Raw genomic sequence first — 16,438 nt, 5'->3', positions numbered from 1 at the left:
ACTTTGAGTATTATTTACTTATTTTGCTCTTGCTGTTTACAAATGAAATCTACTGTTATAGCAGTGTGCAGTTATCATGCATGAGATTAACTTTAAAAAGCACATAAGAATAATAAGATGCATAACAATAAATCTGGCTGGTTAAGTTAACCTCTGCTTTTAGACGGTTGTAATGCACACATGCACACGCATGATATGTGGCATGACTCAGGAAGTGGTGATGAAACAACAAAGGTAGAGAAAGCAGAAGTGCGTCTGGCACAGACTGTCTGGCTGATAGACTGAGCGTTCATTGAAGAGACTGGCAACTATGAGGTAAAGACGACTTATCATTTTCTTCTGTACAAAATACCTAATATTAAACTGGTTAGTCTTAGAATGTTAATGTGGATCAGACCATGAATGTGACTATTTTATTCAGATCAAACGACAAGCCAGACATTCAGTGTAAAGGAAGGAATTAGCAGTTGATCAAATTGGAAAGGGCCCTAATCTTGATCACAGTAATGCATCTCTATTACCAACGGGACAATGTATGTATGAATGCAGTACATCTGGTAGACTTTATTTGTTAAATTAGATCAGTTATATTTTAGTTTATTCTGTCATTTGCCTCCAGTGACAACTGCAGAGTAACCTAGAGTAAGACCTGGTTCTTTGTATCTAATTGTGTTTAAACCACTTAAAACTCAGATCATTACAGGACTTTTCATTAGCCTTTAATTATAGGCAGATGCACTGAAAACAGTCAAACAGCTAAGTATGTTAAAATGTGCACTGAAAACTACTATGTAGTTGCAGATGCTTAATCTGACAGGCCCTGTCAAATCTAGGCAATTCTCAATCACATTAGAGGTCCAAAAAATGTACCACTTTACTTCAACCTATACTGGATTTACAGTATTACTGCTATTTCTTTTGGCCTGTACATCAGGAAGCAGAAACAAAAAACAAGTGCAAAGGTCTTGTACCCACACAACTAAGAGGTTTCAAGAGGCTAGGTACAGTGGCACATATGTTTCTGTGTGGGAACAAAGAATACAGACAGGAAATTAAGCTCCATTTCACAGACATTATCACAACTTAAATTTGGCTTTGAAATCCTGGCAGAGCTGTTGAAATCAAATCAAACTATTTTCCTGCAGTAACAACATGACAAACAACTGTTCATTTGAAGAGGTAGACACCATGATGAAATATTTGGAGCTGGTCATCTACATACCCATATTCCTCCTTGGTCTGGTGCTGAATGTTGTAGCACTCTTGGTGTTCTGCGTCTTTCTACGAAAATGGACTGAATCAACTATCTACATGACCAGCTTGGCTCTGATGGACATGCTCCTCCTGTTCCCTCTTCCCTTCAAAATGCATGCAACTAATCACCGCTGGATTTCCTCCCTCCAGCCTCTCTGTTCTGTCTTGGAAAGTCTATATTTTGTTGGAATATATGGCAGCATCTACACTATCATGTGTATAGCTGTGGACCGATGGATGGCCATCTGTCACCCGTTCAAAGCCAAGCAGCTGCGTTCACCCAAAGTGGCTCTGGGGACCTGCATGGGGGTGTGGTTGCTGGTGCTGGCAGTGCTCTCGCCAACTGTCCACCGCTTCAGAGATGGCAAGGACGAATACTTCCACTGTTTCCACGGGTTTTCAAAGAATGGCTGGAGCCCACCGCTGATCATCTCTCTGCAGGTGTTTGGGTTCCTGGTGCCTGCGCTGGTAGTGATTTACTGTTCGGTCCGGACCATCTGGGCACTTCAGCGATCCGGTCAGCACAGCCCTCAGAGCAGGGCCTGTGTGAAGATCATCTACAGCAGTTTGAGTGCTTTCCTGGTGCCTTTTACCCCAAGCCACCTTGGCATCTTCCTGCAATTCCTGGTGAGATAAACTGCAAGTTCATTTTAAGTAAACTGAACTCTTAGTTTCCTTAGAGTTAGAAGAGTGAAGCAGTTATTAGTAGTTAACAAATAATGGTGGCAAAAAGAATTTCACCTCAGAGTCCATTTAGTATCTGTTTAGGAGCTTTTGGTGATTTTACATTATCTTCATCAGCAGATATGGTTTTACCCAGTTGTCACAGAATTGAAGACAAGGACCTCTTGCCCATGTTGGCTCAAAAAATGTAGGGTTTCATTCCAAAATACAATATATTAATAAAAAATGCAGTGTGTAAAAATCTTAATTAATATGGTAATTAACAGATGATCTAAATGAGTGACTATCTTATTTTAAATCCAGTTTTTGGTTTTTTTCCCTCATGGACAGTATTTGCCAGCATGCTTTGTGCTAAATCATTGTCAGATCCAAGCAGTGCTCCCTCTATTGTTTTGTATACTGAATCAAACATACCACTTAACTTTTATAGCAACTAACAAATGCGACAGGTCTGTGACCCTTGTGGTAGGTCTCTTAGGGATATGAAGCATTTTTGGTCTGGTTTGGCGAGGGAAATGCCAAACTGGTAAACTTATTGTTGTACTATTCTTACTTCTTACTATATCTTATCTTTCATTTGATAAAACAAACATGTGCATGGAAGAAAAGAAAGCAGCTACTTTAAAACAAGATGGTGAAGTACATTACCAGCTTGTATTTGTATTTTTCAATTTTTTTTAATCAAATGTGACAGCTGTGACCATTTTATTTCAGCTACAAAAAAAGTTACATAATTCTATACAGCTGTTCTAGATCTGACAATTTAGAGTCGAGGCATAAATATAAGAAACTGGTCAATGTAATCATATCTTTTTGTCACCAAAATTGAAAGTGACATAGAACAACAGGTTGTTTTAGCCCTGATAGCTCTGTTTCCTCCCTTAGTCTAACAAATATAACAACATGTAACAGCAGATGTATGGAGAGATCATCTTCAAAAAGCCTGATAAGAACATACAAAACTCACAGTGCAGTTTGATCTCCGGTGTTGTCATAAAATTAAAAGAGATTAGGTTAGAGATTAAAAGAAACATTATTCTCATACAGGTAGGCATGTTCCTCTAATCTTTTGCATCATTCCAGGTGCACCAAGGAGTGATTGAAGACTGCAGCACCAAGACCCAGATCAGCCTGTTCATACAGGTAGCTATGTGTCTGTCCAACGTCACCTGCTGTCTGGATGCTCTATGCTACTACTTCATTGCCCATGAGGTGAGGAGCACCAAAAACACCTTCAGGGTGTCAATGATCAGCCAAAGAAGAGCCACTTTCAGCACTTCAGAGGTCTGAACATGAGATAAAGATAAGTCAAGTTAAAAAAGATAATTTGTCCTCAGAGGAGTGCTAGTAGTGAATACAAGACCTGGCTTCCTGCGTTTTAGAAGGGCAATGCAATTAAAGAAGAACCAGTATTGTTTCCAGTAGCAAGTGTGGTACTGACTAAGAGAAATGGGTGGCAGTGAAGCAAGTCAAAGTGAAATTGCAATTAAGCGGAGTGCTGAGAATAGGGTTAACATGTTGTATAGGAAAATCTCTGGCAAGCAGTCATATATAATTTGGTCCAGTAACAGGAAACCAGTAGGCCCCTCTGTAACCTCAAAGAGTTATGATACCTAAATGTAGGCAGCAAAAAGAAAATCCACCAACCAGACTCAACATGACATGTTTCTAGAATGATTTAGGGGACGAGTTTGTGAGATGGAAAGCAAAGCATTCTCACGTCATTCACAGTCCTACACACTGACAGTGAGAAACAAATATGAAGTATAATTCATTTTAAAGCCATAGGCTATTATGGAGCATTGTCATCTATTTTCTCAAGAAGAAAAATCAGACGTAAAATGTGCTTTCACTGAAGATCTCATTCAAAGACAAGATTTACATTTAGAGTCAAGATCAGAGCCGTTACATTTCAGACCAATTTGGTTCAATGAGTACTGTTACTAAATTATGAAACTTCTCATGAGATAACTAATTACGATAATAATCATGGGTTGTATTTATGTAAAGCATCTTTCATATATGAAATGCAGATTTACATAAAAGGTCAACTTGAAATAAGTAAATAATTAAAACTGAAGCAAGTAAATAGATTTTTATTAATTACATATTTGAATAAGTACTTTCATATTCAGTTTTCTAGTATATGAATAAATTATGATCTGTAAATATCATAAACACCAACCAGTTGTGATCTTGTAACAAATTAATTTAATTAATTATTATTACTTATTAATTATGTATGATTACTAGCTTAATAACAACAGATTTTTATAAGCCTCAAATGATATTTAAAAACATTTTATCTTGACTTTTTCTTTTTGTTTGTTCTTCAACACATTGTGACTTCTTTCTTGTAATGTTTATTTTTTGAGACTTTGATGTGGAAAGACGTTACGTATGTAACGTATGTATGTTATGTATCCATCCTGTACATCATTATATATAAATAAGGACTGCGGCTGAGTGACAAAAAATGACTACTTGTATAGATTTTAAATGTATACCTGACCTTATTAATGCAAACATAAATATTCAGGAGGGTTTAACTTAATAAGTAATACTAGTGTGAATGAGGAAGCAAATAAGTGGACAGAAAGTCCGCTATAGGTTTTATGAATTGAAACTGACTGTGAGTTTTGATACTTAACACACACACACATGCACCTACATTGTGACTCATCACAATGTAGGTGCATGACATGCTGTTGGTCATGAAATATGTAAATATAATTTTCGTATGTACTTTTGATTTGATTTTGTTTTTTTATTTTAATACAAATGTAGCTTCATTCATGTGCAATAGTGTCAGTGTCAGTAGGTGAATTTATGAAAGGCCTGTGAATCTGACTTGTGTATTGCAAAACTATTGATAAGAATATTTTGATATTAGTATGTTTACAGGGGAACATGATTTACATGAATGCAGTCAGAGCTACACCACGATTGGGAAGCTGTACATGAAAAGTTGGCCTCGGCCTTATTCTGCTCATGTTTGACAGCCACTTTGTGGTAACAGGTTAGAGGGTTGATGAGGAGTTTTACTGTACATTAATGCTGTTTATGCTGTTATGATATAGTATAATCTGTGAAAAGCTAAAACCAGAAACAAGACGTGAAACTGTTATGTTTTGGTTTACTTGCATTATTTGTCTTGATCCTTTCACTTTTGCACTAGCTGTTGAGTTTCAGTGTTATTTGTTTGAGCTCAGTTCTATTTAGATCCTGTTACTTTAATTTCTGTTTCTGTCATTGTGATACGATCCTTTTTTTAAAGTGAAATCCGTTTTTGTGAAGTCATGGAGCTTTTTGAGCTGACCTGCGGTCTTTTTTTCTGCTCTGCCATGTCACCCAGACAACCCAGACAACAATACAATGATGTTAATGTAAATTGAATATCAGAACAAATCCTGTACCGGGAGGATAATTTAGTTTTTGTTTGTTTGTTTGTTTTTGTTTGTTTGTTTTTTTACAATAAGCTTTAATTATACGGCTTTCATTATGTCGGTTCTGAAAGTTTAAGCTAAAATTGACATTATAACATAATCTTCTTATATGCTGTCTATGGACATGATGCATTAACTCAATTTGGCCTTTTAAGAAAATTACAGAAATAATAACTTTACTACTCAACTTTTATTTTTGCATGGCATTACTTTTGAAACCAAATCTTCCTCTTCAAATATATAACTAAGCACAAAATGAATCTTGTGATGTTTGGTTTTAATGAACCTGCAGTTTTCTGTTCTGTAGACATGAAAATGTGAAGCATGCCTCAGAGAAACTGAACTGATTAAACCTGCGTGTACCAGTTACATTATGTCTATCTAAGCTGGGAGGAAGTTCACAAAGAAAAAATAAAGTCTTTGTTTCCCTTTCTAAAGACTAGCTCCCTTTTTACAGTGTTTATGTTGGAGTATTGTTGGCACAATCTCCAGTTATTCTAAACCATATTTTTGAGATTTATGATGTGTATGTTGTGCTGAGTCTGTTACTGATTAACAAACAAAAGACAAAAATAAATTTGATCATTTATTCTTAAAGCAGCAAGATTTTACAAGAAAAATTTACTGTACAGCGAAATAAGGTATCCAAGACAATGAAATATGAGCACATATCACAGGTCTCCCTCAACAGAGACTGATTTGCTCCAGGATGCACATCAGAAAGACAGCCCAAATCTTTTTTTTAAGTTGGGATGAATCAACATTGTAGAGATAATGGCAAGATAGGAAGGATTGGGAACTGGCAAGAACTGAAGACGACAGGCAAATCCAAGTGAAGAGGAGGAAGAGAGTTTCAGCCTTTGATATCATCTACAGTAAGTGATCTAGACTATAAAGCATTCTTTCTAAATATTTCATATATCCTTAACATTCAGCATACGATTGCTTACTGCAGACTTTGGTTCCTTTTTCCCTCTAAAGCACTGCTACTAATTACAGTCTAAAGCCATTTATATCCAAGGAGTAGCAAAGTGTGATACCAAAGGAAATATAGAGACAAACCATAAAGAAATGATCGTTCACAAAACTAATTGATTTCAGATAAAAATCTATGCATGTAACAATATGAAATCCAGAAGAAAATCAATTTACAGTATATATTGCTTAGGAACAATTAAAGTTATATACACCATTCATTAATGATAAAAACCGGAAAAGAAATGTCTAAACTACATGAGGTATGTTTTGCCATTTTCTGACATTCAAACAAAAAAAAAAAATTACAACCAAGAAACAAATATTCACGAGTGCACAGTGCAAGCAGCTTCCACATATCCTTACCATCACCCACAGTGCACTGGGTTACTAAATAACAATAACAACAAGTCTAAAATAAAATAAAATTAAGTCCTCTGATGAAACTGACACACATTAACATTAACTTCTTTTGCACAACATGACAAGCTACAGATATATCCAACCACATTTATAACGTCATTAAAATATACAGACTATCTGAATAAAAAACATATTAACATTGTACATGAACAATAAAAGAGTTTTCAAACTTGAGACAAAAAAAAGAACATTCAAATTGAGACTGAAACTGTTGGACAAATACTTGCTCTTAAAGTGCAGTTAAAAGCCTAAATAATTCAAGAGGTATGGTTTGAGATTGGCTTCAGTGTTGGATGGCTGTGATTTCCGCCGCAGATTTAGACCCTGTCGCAGATGAGAGTCTCAACCACAAAAGTGTTCTCGAAATGACGAATGCTATGGCACTTCTTTGTCTCACGTCTCTCGATACCTGGAAGAGAAGAGACATTTTGATAATCTGTTCAGTACTGAAAGTCGAGGTTTGCAGTTTTTATATTACATCTACAGCTACTACTGTGCCTACAATGTTCATTTTGAATCAGCAGAAGTGATTCCCTCAAATCACTTCCATATATGTACTCAAGGGAAGTTTCTTGCATCATTTCTAAAGCCCTCATGCCAATCAAAGGCAGCAACGAAAGAGATATCACTCATGCGCATCACTACCACCTCCACAGTGTGTGGATGTGTCCACGGCACTACAAGTGACTCACATAGCAGGAAGTTCCCAAGCTGTGCCCACACACACGCAAACACACACACACACACACTGACATGATAATCAGGCTGCCAGGCTCTTAGAGGAGGATTTTACACTGTAGACATACAGTCTGAAATATTCACTAGGAAGCCCCTATTTGGTTCTGGTAGTATTTGTTTTCTGCATGGTCACTTAGTCTCAGTTTGTTCCTACACAAAACTGAACCCTGGATTCCCTGTCATTTATTGGATTAATTCATTCCTTCTTGGGTACAGAGAGATCGCAGTGACCCAACACACAAATGACTCAACATCTCACATGGGTTGGTGTGAAAGTGGGTGATAAATTAGCGGAAGTTAACCAGCATTCATCATTCATTATTCAGCATCTGATATTTCCTGAGTAGATTGGACGAGGAAATTAATGTGTGTACTCACGTCGGCGCTGGTTACGGCGTCTGAGGCGGTAGGTTTCTTTGCCATAGCAGAGCCTGTGAATGAACGGGCCCAGCTGCCTCATGTTCCTCACCCTCCCTGTCACCACCATCTCCTCCTGGATGATGTAAGTCTGAGGAAGGTACGTCCCCCTCTGTGGCAAAGAGACACACATGAATCACTCAGTTGATCTGTCTGTGGGAGGAACACTGCAGGCAGGAAGATGGGAACACACTGTCCTTCACTCTTTCAGACAGCCATTTATCTCTAACAATGATTTTCAACAATGACATTAACAGTGAATGTAGTGAGTGAGTGCCTCACCTTGACATTGACAAGCAGCTCCCACAGGTTACGTGGAGGCATCACCAAGGTTGTGTTCAGCTCGGTGATGTAGCATTTGTCCAAAGCAATGTCATGATAAGCTGTGAGGCCCTGGAACATTTTTTTTTGAAAAGGTTAAAATCTGAGTCATGTTTAAACACTTTAACAAGAAAATGTAAAGAGAGTGATCATACAGATGCCTTAACCTACCCTCTGAAAGTCGTGGATGATATCAGCGGGGTCGCTACCTCCAAAGTGTGGCACAGGCACGCTGATCTGCTCGTAGTTATCGTCAAGGTAGATGCCAACATTCTCCTCGAGTTCTTGCCGCCCCCTCAGAGGAGCGTACACAGAGTCCTCATAGACAACCCGGCAGTGGAACAAGCTGTCTTCTGGGATCTGCTAATGGGACGCAACAGAGCTGAGTTAGCATGTGTAAACAGCTTTTTATATCCTGTACTGTTGATAAAGTAAGAATAGGCAGGTAGAGTGAACTTACCTGAGGTATAAAGTAGTAGCGGTAGATGTAGACAGAGGCCAGCACGAGTCCTGACAAGAAAACCACAAGGCCAAAGGTGAGGCAGCACAGGCCAGTTGGGAAAGGCTTCTTAGGCCTGACAGGAAGAACCGGCTGCCCCTGTAAAGAGAGAAAACAGTTTGGTTAGAAGACATATTAGTGGCAACAAGGTAAAGTGATCTAGTTAGCCAGGAGAATGTGGTGTGAACTTAACCTGGATCTTTTAGCATGGTATTACAAGACTATTTTGTTAAAATGTACAAAGTTTTATTTTCAATTCTAGTGAAGACCACAGGTTTTCCAATAATGCAAAATAAGTGTAAAACGATGCAAAGGAAAGTTCTATGATGGAATATCAGTGGACATAATGTTCTACCACACTGCCATTCTTTCCTGTACAAAGTCCAAAATCATGAGAGTTAATTCTAACAAGAGGCAGTTGCCAAGTCGTTAGTCAAGTGAGGAGATCTGGTAGACGTAGGATGGTCTGGAATGAGACATGCCAGATGCCCACCCACAGTCTCTCAGTCAATCTGCTGCCTCTCCCTACTACTGTTGCTATGGAGAGCGGAAGCAGGGAGACCAGATTGTGCCAGGCTCTGACGAAGATGCTGGCACGTGGCTGTCTGGGTCTATTCTTAGAGGCCTCCTTCCACGCTCCATATTTGCAGTTAGTTCTCAAGCTCCCTAAGTGGGAGTCAAAATGAGAACAACTACGTGGAGCAGGAGTCCCTCAGCAGAGGCGGACATATTAATAGATCTACACATATTGGCTCTGACGCTTAACTTACTGCTGCAGCCAATCAGAATCCACACAGCCTTTGAGATCATGTATTATACTTATGTTGACGTAACAAACAGGTGAAAGAATGTGTTTGCTGAAGTTATGGATGTGTCATTAACTGGTATTCACAGTTCACAGCTGTGTACGGAGTGCAGGAAAAATAGGATGAGGCTTAGACATCTATTATGTGCCAGATCTCTAATTATGTATAACTCCTGGGAGGTAATCCAGAAAGGAAGCTAAGAAAAGGTGCCCTTACTTTTACAAACCTGACTTCCTGAACAGTTGGTTTAGGCTAAATTAAGCTTATCTACAAATCCATCTCAGAAATAACATGATAATTTAAGACTAGTTGACACAATAGCACATGCACAATAAACTACTCTATCTATCTACCTATCTATCTATCTATCTATCTATCTATCTATCTAGCTAAAAGCACAGTCTCATTCTGTTAAAAATGTTTTAACACTGGTTGGGCCCAATGTTTGAGAATAGGAGCCTTAAACTTAAATATCGGTCCATATTTTTGCTCATTTTGACTTCTAACCTTTCATAAACGCCAATTGGAGAAAGAATCCACTATTTATATACACACTGTAATCCTTGATTACCACTCACTCTCTTAAAGGCTCTTGCCTTGGAGGCACTATCTGCAGGATTCACGTGGTATAACATCTTGTGACATAACTGACTGCTGCAGTGACCACATCTGACAGCTCTGTTGTTCTCTCATTTCAACAAAAAAAAGGGGAGGCTATTTCCACACATGCCGCTTATTCAGATTTTTTACTTTTCTATATGAATACTTTATGAACCTGTTGAAGGGATGGTGTCAATTTCTGCTGAAGGCACACACTGCTAATAGCCATCTGCAGTGTGTCCTCATGGTGGCCAAACAAGGTGACGTAATGTCAACATCCTCAGGCTGGAACAGGATGGTCTGCAATGTTGGGTCTGCTGTTCCCTTGTTATTACAACCTAATTGCACAATCAGACTTTTTTTCTGTCAGAAATATTTTCCTGACATAGCTGCACTAGCAAAAACCAACATAATAAACTGCAGTATGTGGTGTGATATTAATCTTTTCAGTTGCATAAAGTACAGCTGTTGTTCATCTTTCAGGGTGTCAGATTCCATCAAGTGACATGATGATGGATGAACAGACAAACCAAATATCACAGGTTAGAATAAACAGTTTACCTATGGCCTATGCAAAAGGAGTAAAGACCACTACACTGTAAGAAGACACAAGACAAATGCCACAACAAAAAAAGAAAGACAAAGCGCAAACTCACGTGAGCCTGGGGTATAATGATCTTGTCTCCATCGATCTCTTTTTCAGGCTTCTGCGCCGAAACTGGCTGGAAAGTAATCTTCACCATGTTTGATTGTTCAGTGTATGTTTGCTTTGTCTCGTTTTCTGATTCAGTGCGCTGGTTTCATCCACTGAGCCGGGAAGATTATATACCGACGAATCAGTGTCGCCCCCGGGGCCCAGTGACCTCAGAAGAGCGTCTTCTCTGACGAACAAGCACTGTGTGGGTCTGAAGGAAAAGCCGCCTCGCCGCTGTCAAAATAAGTTCCAGTCCGGTTAAAACATTTAAATCTAACACAAGATACACAATTTGTGGGCTATTTTGCATACAGATAAAAATACTTAAATGTTTAAGCCTACCTATGATGTGAAATTCCCATTTTATCTCCCGTTTTGTTGATATTAGAATATGTTATGCCCTTATTGTGAAGGCAAGTGCCAGATATGGTAGTGCTTTCCGTATTTTATTTAAAGCTGCATCTCCTTTTCTCAACCATGTTCTCAACACTATCATCCGGAAATGTAGGGATGTTTCAAACTCTCAGTCAGCTACTAGACTGCAGTGAAGTTAATACTAGGTCACTACAACTGATACTAATGATAGTACTAATAATGTTCACTTATTTATGGGCTCAGTGAGGCGCGTAATGCATGGGCACATTGTACAGTACCATGAATCATGTGAGGCTTAATTTGAGTGCTAAATGTATAGTATAATGTAATGCAATAAAATATGACCATTATGTATAATATAAACCTATAAATGGATGTTAAATCCAATCTTACCTCTCATAAAAAAGTCGGTAGCTGTGGTTACAAAGGGCTGGCTTAGGGCTGTAGATACAGATTTACAGATTTTAAGAATCTTTGTTGTGGTAAAATGATAAAACATAATTATATATATTTTTTTGTAACTAAAGTAACTAACTAAAACCTTATGGCCCCCTTTATCAGTGTACTGGAACAGTACAACTGTAACAGTGGAAATCACTGCAAACCTAACTAAATGTACTAGTGCATATTCCCCCTCCAAATGCAAATGACATAACACATGTAAATTTGTGCAGACATACACACAACCATTATCACCATATGTGTATAGTCATGACAGTGTTTCCAAATGACTAACTACAAACATAAGCCACAAAGTGTGTTTAATTTGGAGAATGTAGAAAATCTGAGTTGATGACACAGCAATATAAAAATTGTACAAAGTGCTACTGACAAATTGACTAGAATAGGCGGTAGAAATGTGTAATGAAACCCTCTAAATACAGGGATGATCGTTTTTTGGTTGCCACTGTAGTAGACCCAGCACTGTTTCAGGCTGCTTGTTCATGTCTACAGGATTCAGGCTCTTTACACTCTTCACACAAGGGTGATGTACTTGACGACTGGCTCAAATTTTCCAATTCAGTTTTTTTTTTAAACATAAGTGGAGCATTAGCCTAGTCCTCATAGGTGGACTGATGGATCACAGTCAAGCATGAAATTGGCCTATCTGACTAATGATGCAATGTGAGAATTGGCAGATACATGGCCTATAGTGGTGAGCACTCTTTAAAGGGCAGTACTTCAGGATGGCAAATGCTTAAGCGTAGTTATTACTATTTATTCTGCAAGAGGAGACTGTTTAAAAACAAGCTACATTTGGACCTTAGACTATAGTTTGTTTTTTAAGATTCTTGTCATCCACAATAAATCTTTGATTGTATCCACTGTTTCAATTGTGCCTTATTTATTTCAGCAGTAACTACAGAAGTTCTTGCCATAATTTGGCCCTCCTTTAACTTCACGTTTTTCATCTGTATGTCTAGATCTAAATGGCTCAGACAGGAGCTGGGACAAAAACTAACATAACCATTGGCGATTGGCGGGTACGAGCAATGCGCGGCCTTGGTGTGTCTTGCTCTCATAGCCAGTTCACCTATTCACATGTAAATGAACTGTCGTATATACCAACTAGGAGCCCCCTCGCTGCAGCACTGAAGAGCCCAGTCTCTCTGCAAGCTTTGTTGGCCGCTGGAGTCGCCCGGCCATCTGTCCCCACAGACGAGCTGCAACGGCTCTTTGGATTTACAGCGACCACCAGTCCTGTGGGCTTCCAGCAGCGCCTGGGCTGAACTTAAACAACATGGCCCCCATCCGTAACAACACAAGCGGAGTGGACAGAGGCGATAACTGCAGTGAGTTCAAGTCTGACAGAAAGGTAAGGGCCTACGTGGACGCTCGATGTTAACATTTCTGTTTTAACTCGGCAGCAAACTGAGAAAGTGTACTCCATCGTCCTTACTGTTTTGGTAGATGAGGAAACCTCTGGTCGAGAAGAAAAGAAGAGCTCGCATCAATGAAAGTTTACAAGAACTCAGGGTGCTCATCGCGGACACAGACGTAAGACATCACGGATACATTTTCAAGGCTTTATGTATTGTTATCCCTAAAAAAAAAATGAAGTAGGCTGGCATGTGCTAATTTAGGTAGTTTGTGTTGCTAGCGCTTATTATTGCTTACTCTTTTTTTGTCTCCTGGCGCAGTTACAATCAAAGATGGAGAACGCCGAGGTGCTGGAGATGACAGTGAAACGAGTGGAGAGCATCCTGAAAAACCGGGCTCAAGGTAAACACCACATGTTAACATTTACTTGAAAGTACACAATTAAGCAAAGGTTCAACAAACGTTTTACTTTTCACCAAAATTGTGAACCGTCACTGTTAAAGGTAACATACCACTGACATATCACTCATCCGCCGAGCGATATAGTTCTTTAAAACTAACAAAAACAGTTTATAACGGTCAGCGTATTAATGCTCCAATCAGCTGTGCTGTGGCCACAGGTGCGTGTGTGCGTCCGCCGCGGCTCAGCCAATCAGAGCAGAGGACCGACCGTTTGTAACTGGCTGACCGTTCCATCGACTAACGGCCGCCGCGCTCGGTGACTAACGGCTGCTTCATTTTTCCGCAGAGGAGGACGCTGTGAACCGGGAGGCCTGTGAGCGGTTTGCCGCAGGCTACATCCAGTGTATGCATGACGTGCATACCTTTGTGTCCAGCTGCCCGGGAATTGACCCGACAGAGGCGGCGGAGCTGTTGAACCACCTCCTGGAGAGCATGCCCTTGAACGACGAGGACCGACTCCGGGTGATGCTGCCGGACAGTCACCGCACTTGGTCCCCGTCTGAGAGCGTGTACACACACCTGGTGTCCCCGGCTCCTTCCGCCACCTCCAGCGACGACCTCTGCTCTGACCTGGATGAGACAGACTCGGAGCAGAGCCAGGTTTCCTCCTCAGAGGAGGCCGACGGCCACGATGTGTTGAGCTTGCCCTCTTTAACCTACTCCAAGTCAGTGTGGAGGCCCTGGTAGACCACTCTAAAAGGAGAGGCATGTTTTAAAGTGGTAGACGGTTTAGTAGCTTGTGGTAGGACGTTGTGAGAGATAGGCCTCAGTACACGGCAAAGACACTACTGAGATGGCAACTTTAAAACTTGTTGAAAGGCATCTGAGAAGCTCTTTGTAAAATTATTCTGGGACTACAACTAAAACTAAAATGTATTTAATAAATAAAGTATGTAATTAAATCTGTTTTGCAGATGTCAGTGACCTTTAGGGTCTTCATTTGGAAGTGTATAGGCCTTCCTTCAGTGAAGGGAGTAAATGTATATGTAAATATTTACTTGTTGGATGTGACTGGGCTGTAGAGAAGGTAGCTGTTCTACTAGAAATGCACCGTTAGCTGTGTGTAAATTATTTCATATTTAGGATGTCTTTAACTTTGTATTTATACATGTCAAATGGCTATTAGTAGGCTACCTCATCTGATTTCCTAAAGTTTCAATTTTTTAATAAATATCCCTTGGACAGATTACTCGTTTTAAATTGCATTTGTCCAGCAGCTTCTTCAAAAAAGACACATTTCACACACAAGGATCCCACTAGCCTCCCACTCACAGCTGTTTTCAACATGTTAGTTATTACTCTGCGATTGTGGGCCATTTGTGTGCACTCTCTCTCCAAGATCCCTCAGCACATCGTAGACATTTGTGAGGTGTGAAATGAGTAATCCACTCACTCCTTATATAGGCCTAGCTGAGGATTTGACAAATGGGTTTTATAACTTCAGCTTTTTCATGTTAGAGTTTTAAAAATAACATGGGCACAAATAACTTGCGCAGTCATGACTCTGGGCTCTTCAGTAACAAAGCCAGCACTGTTTTTTTTTGTCAGTTTTACATTATATAGAACTTTATTATACTGTATACGGGGCTGTCATGCAGGAGAATAGAAAGCTGTAGTAATTTACCAAACACTACAGTTCATATGACTAATAAAATGTACTAATTTGCCAGTAATCTATAAAAGTCAGTTCATATCATCTTATGCTAGCAGGAGAATGGGGTCAACAGACCCATGCTAATTCACAGAGACACTTTGAAGCTTGTGTCTGCGTCCTCAGACGTGACCTGTGTTCCTGGTGAGAACCACAGACACTGCTCTGCCTCTGCACCATCAGCTCCTACAGCTACAAATGAATAAGAAAAGACAGCAATCCTGCACATTTTGTCCATAGTCAAATGTCTCGTCTGGTGTTCCTGTGATGTCCACTCCAAGTGTCATTTCTTACACAGTCTTAAAACACCTAAACTGAGAGCGATCTTTGGTGAAATGACAAGAAAAAGATTAACACAGAGCTATTATCAGTATTTCTTCTGACTCACATGACACATTTCCAACTCTGGGAAGTAACTAAGTACTTACTACTGCAATTAAGTACAATTTAAAGGTACTTCTCATCTTACTACATGTGTGTATTTATGCTTCTTTACACTTAGACCCCACCTCATTTCAGGCGTAAATATACTGGAGTTGTTTCACCCTCTGCATTTATCTGACAGCTACACTTCCTATTTACTGTGTAGATTAAGACTGTGAAAATGAAACATATGATCAGTTTATAATTAAACTGTAACAGTATATAAAGTAGTTAAATAGCTCTGCCTTGACTAGTTAGGCTATAGCATCCTGATACTTACATTTTACTTGAGTATTTCCATTTTACCTACTGGACACTTTACTACATTATTTACTCCACTGCTTTTATCTGAAAACGGTACTTTATAGTTACTTTGAAGACTGAGGCTTGTGTGGGTACAACATGCTGCTTACATGTCAACGCATCAATAATATCAGTCCAATAATATAAAATATATGACTTTTGTTGACACTATGCATAAGGGGTAGGTATTTCTACATTGTGGTAGTGCCACTTTTACTTCAGTAAATGCTTTGCTGTAGCTGACAAGATGCTCACTGTAAAACTCCCAGAAGGTTGTTTGGACAACACAAAAGAAACATGTTAATCCAGGATGATGAACTTGATTCAGATGTGTGTCTGTGAGGTGACTAGACCGGATTTGCGGGTTCCTAGAGATGTAAATGGCCTCTGCAGGAGGGCGGATTGTAAATGTTCACACCTCCGACTCGATCTGGAATAAGTATGGAGGTGTGAAGAGGAGGGAGGGCTGCAGGAGTGATCGCTTTGATCAGGGCAGCTCAGCTATTGTCGCCGCGGCCGGAGAGACAGACAGTCGCATCGGGAAGG

The 16,438-nt window shown here is 39.5% G+C and overlaps 3 protein-coding genes across 5 annotated transcripts; 2 read left to right on the top strand and 1 right to left on the bottom strand.

Annotated features, from left to right (window-relative positions):
- The first annotated feature begins 223 nt into the window (after positions 1-223).
- LOC139629737 (G-protein coupled receptor 55) lies at positions 224-5,821 on the top strand. Its single transcript, XM_071492535.1, has 3 exons — positions 224-315; positions 1,146-1,881; positions 3,022-5,821. The coding sequence occupies exons 1-3, from the start codon at positions 311-313 to the stop codon at positions 3,226-3,228; spliced, it is 948 nt and encodes a 315-aa protein (XP_071348636.1). The 5' UTR covers positions 224-310; the 3' UTR covers positions 3,229-5,821.
- A 136-nt stretch (positions 5,822-5,957) lies between these two features.
- On the bottom strand, positions 5,958-13,687 carry itm2cb (integral membrane protein 2Cb). 3 transcript variants are annotated; one of them, XM_071492536.1, is made up of 9 exons: positions 13,566-13,687; positions 13,351-13,436; positions 11,626-11,673; positions 10,820-11,091; positions 8,719-8,856; positions 8,430-8,621; positions 8,220-8,330; positions 7,899-8,049; positions 5,958-7,191 (listed from the first exon to the last, which is right to left on the bottom strand). In XM_071492536.1, exons 4-9 carry the CDS (start codon positions 10,904-10,906, stop codon positions 7,100-7,102), a joined length of 771 nt encoding a protein of 256 aa, XP_071348637.1. In that variant the 5' UTR covers positions 10,907-11,091; positions 11,626-11,673; positions 13,351-13,436; positions 13,566-13,687; the 3' UTR covers positions 5,958-7,099. The 3 variants fall into 3 exon arrangements, with proteins under 3 accessions (XP_071348637.1, XP_071348638.1, XP_071348639.1); XM_071492537.1 differs by lacking the exon at positions 11,626-11,673; XM_071492538.1 differs by lacking the exons at positions 11,626-11,673; positions 13,566-13,687 and having other exon boundaries at positions 13,351-13,492.
- On the top strand, positions 12,603-14,701 carry hes6 (hes family bHLH transcription factor 6). Its single transcript, XM_071492539.1, has 4 exons — positions 12,603-13,048; positions 13,144-13,230; positions 13,374-13,455; positions 13,802-14,701. The coding sequence occupies exons 1-4, from the start codon at positions 12,974-12,976 to the stop codon at positions 14,200-14,202; spliced, it is 645 nt and encodes a 214-aa protein (XP_071348640.1). The 5' UTR covers positions 12,603-12,973; the 3' UTR covers positions 14,203-14,701.
- Positions 14,702-16,438: the final 1,737 nt, after the last annotated feature.

Source organism: Trachinotus anak, unplaced genomic scaffold (assembly GCF_046630095.1).
Source record: "Trachinotus anak isolate AG129_WGS33_773 ecotype Australia unplaced genomic scaffold, CSIRO_AGI_Tana_v1 ptg000012l, whole genome shotgun sequence".
In the NCBI taxonomy this organism is placed as follows: domain Eukaryota; kingdom Metazoa; phylum Chordata; class Actinopteri; order Carangiformes; family Carangidae; genus Trachinotus; species Trachinotus anak.
Note: the sequence above shows the minus strand (reverse complement) of the source record. Positions and strands in the feature narration are given on the sequence as shown.